The sequence below is a fragment of the Myotis brandtii genome, unplaced genomic scaffold, assembly GCF_000412655.1.
Source record: "Myotis brandtii unplaced genomic scaffold, ASM41265v1 scaffold277, whole genome shotgun sequence".
Taxonomy (NCBI): Eukaryota; Metazoa; Chordata; class Mammalia; order Chiroptera; family Vespertilionidae; genus Myotis; species Myotis brandtii.
Genome location: NW_005360548.1, coordinates 866,305 through 868,078, shown reverse-complemented (window position 1 = coordinate 868,078; position 1,774 = coordinate 866,305). Strand labels below are relative to the sequence as shown.

The following is a 1,774-nucleotide window of genomic DNA, read 5'->3' as shown; positions in this document are numbered from 1 at the left end:
GTTTCAGCCTCCCGGTTTGTGCCCGCAGACGTGGACGAGTGCCACCGCGTGCCGCCGCCCTGTGACCGTGGGCGCTGTGAAAACACGCCAGGCAGCTTCCTGTGCGTGTGCCCCGCTGGGTACCAGGCTGCACCCCACGGAGCAGGCTGCCAAGGTGAGGGACTGGAAGGGGCAGAGGGGAAGGGGATGTGAGGGGGGCGGAAGGGCAGAGCGGCCGTGATGAGGAAGGAAGACACATAGCAATGGAGCTGACTGATGGGAGACAGAAGCCAGGTTCTGAGAACCAGACGTGCAGCCTGTGGCTGTAGAGACAGTGACATGGGGACAGAGAGGCCAACTGGTGGGAAACAGAACGGCTGAGTCATGGAAGTTGCATATGTCAGTTATGGGGGGCAGAGTAGAGGGAGGCCCACACTGGTGGAAACTAGAAAGACAGAGTTCTAGGAGACAGACAGGCAGCTTAGAATAGGGATTGAAAAGATACATGGAGGATGAAGAGTTAGAATGATGAGAGATAGGGTGGCTGAAGGATGGAGTCAAGGAGAAAGAGTGATGGAGGATGGAGTGCGGTGTGGTGGAGGGTGGAACATCAAAGCAGTGGCAGTCAGGGAGGCAGAGTGTAGCATGGGGGGCATAACGGAGGTATGACACCGGTCCTTGCCCTCTCAGATGTGGACGAATGCATCCAGAGCCCTGGCCTCTGTGGCCGAGGTGTCTGTGAGAACCTGCCTGGCTCTTTCCGCTGTGTTTGCCCGGCTGGCTTCCGGGGCTCAGCGTGTGAAGAGGATGTGGATGAGTGTGCCCAGGAGCCACCACCCTGTGGGCCAGGCCGCTGTGACAACACCGCGGGCTCCTATCACTGTGCCTGCCCTGCTGGCTTCAGATCCCGAGGGCCAGGGGCCCCCTGCCAAGGTGAGGGTGCTGAGTCCAAGTGCACTCCTCCCCATTTGCTGGGGGACTGGAGAGAGACATGATTTGGGGGGGGCGTGCACAGAGAGACCGGGTTATGGAGCTCAGTGGTGGAAGACAGACACAGAAGGGTGGGGGAGACTGAGAGGATGGGAGGGTCTGACTACAGAGTCTCCTCCTCTTTCTCCAAATATGAAGCTGTTGTCCATTTTACATCCCTTTTTGTTTTTATTTTTTGTGGCGGGGGGGGGGGGGGGGGGGGAGGGGTGGTAATTTTTTTTTTTTTTAATATTATTTTTTTTTTTGGTTTCAGAGAGGAAGGGAGAGGGAGAGGTAGACACATTAATGATGAGAATCATTGATCCGGTTGCCTCCCACAAGCTGAGTCTGCAACCTAGGCATGTGCCCTGACCAGGAATCAAACCAAGACTCCTGGTTCATAGGTCGACGCTCAGCCACTGAGCCACACCGGCGGGCTTTCCCTCCCTCTTCGGACGATACTCTTGCTTGTGGGACTCCTGAGGAGGGGGCAGCTCTGAGGCAGGAGGGCCACATGCAGGAGGTGGTGTCCAGGCCTTGCCCTGGCAGCTGTGGAGGGACCATTAAACAAGGGAGGAGGGAGCAGCCTGGGCAAAGTCCAGGAGGCTGCCTCCAGACTGCAACGCTGAGGCTGAGGTGGGTGATGGCAATGGAGATGGGTCCAGGCTCCTTCCTCAGCCCCACTGGTCCCCTCTGCCCAGATGTGGATGAATGTGCCCGTAGCCCCCAGCCCTGTGCCTATGGACGGTGTGAGAACACAGAAGGCAGCTTCCAGTGCGTCTGCCCAACAGGCTTTCAACCCAGCCCTGCTGGCTCCGAGTGCGAG

At 58.1% G+C, this 1,774-nt stretch overlaps 1 protein-coding gene across 1 annotated transcript in view; it reads left to right on the top strand.

The window, feature by feature from the left end:
• The window catches only part of LTBP4 (latent transforming growth factor beta binding protein 4), a 44,583-nt gene that overhangs the window by 25,780 nt on the left and 17,029 nt on the right, over nucleotides 1-1,774 (top strand). The window contains 1 exon segment of the mRNA XM_014541694.1: nucleotides 1,650-1,774. Coding sequence (XP_014397180.1) covers nucleotides 1,650-1,774 — 125 coding nt within the window.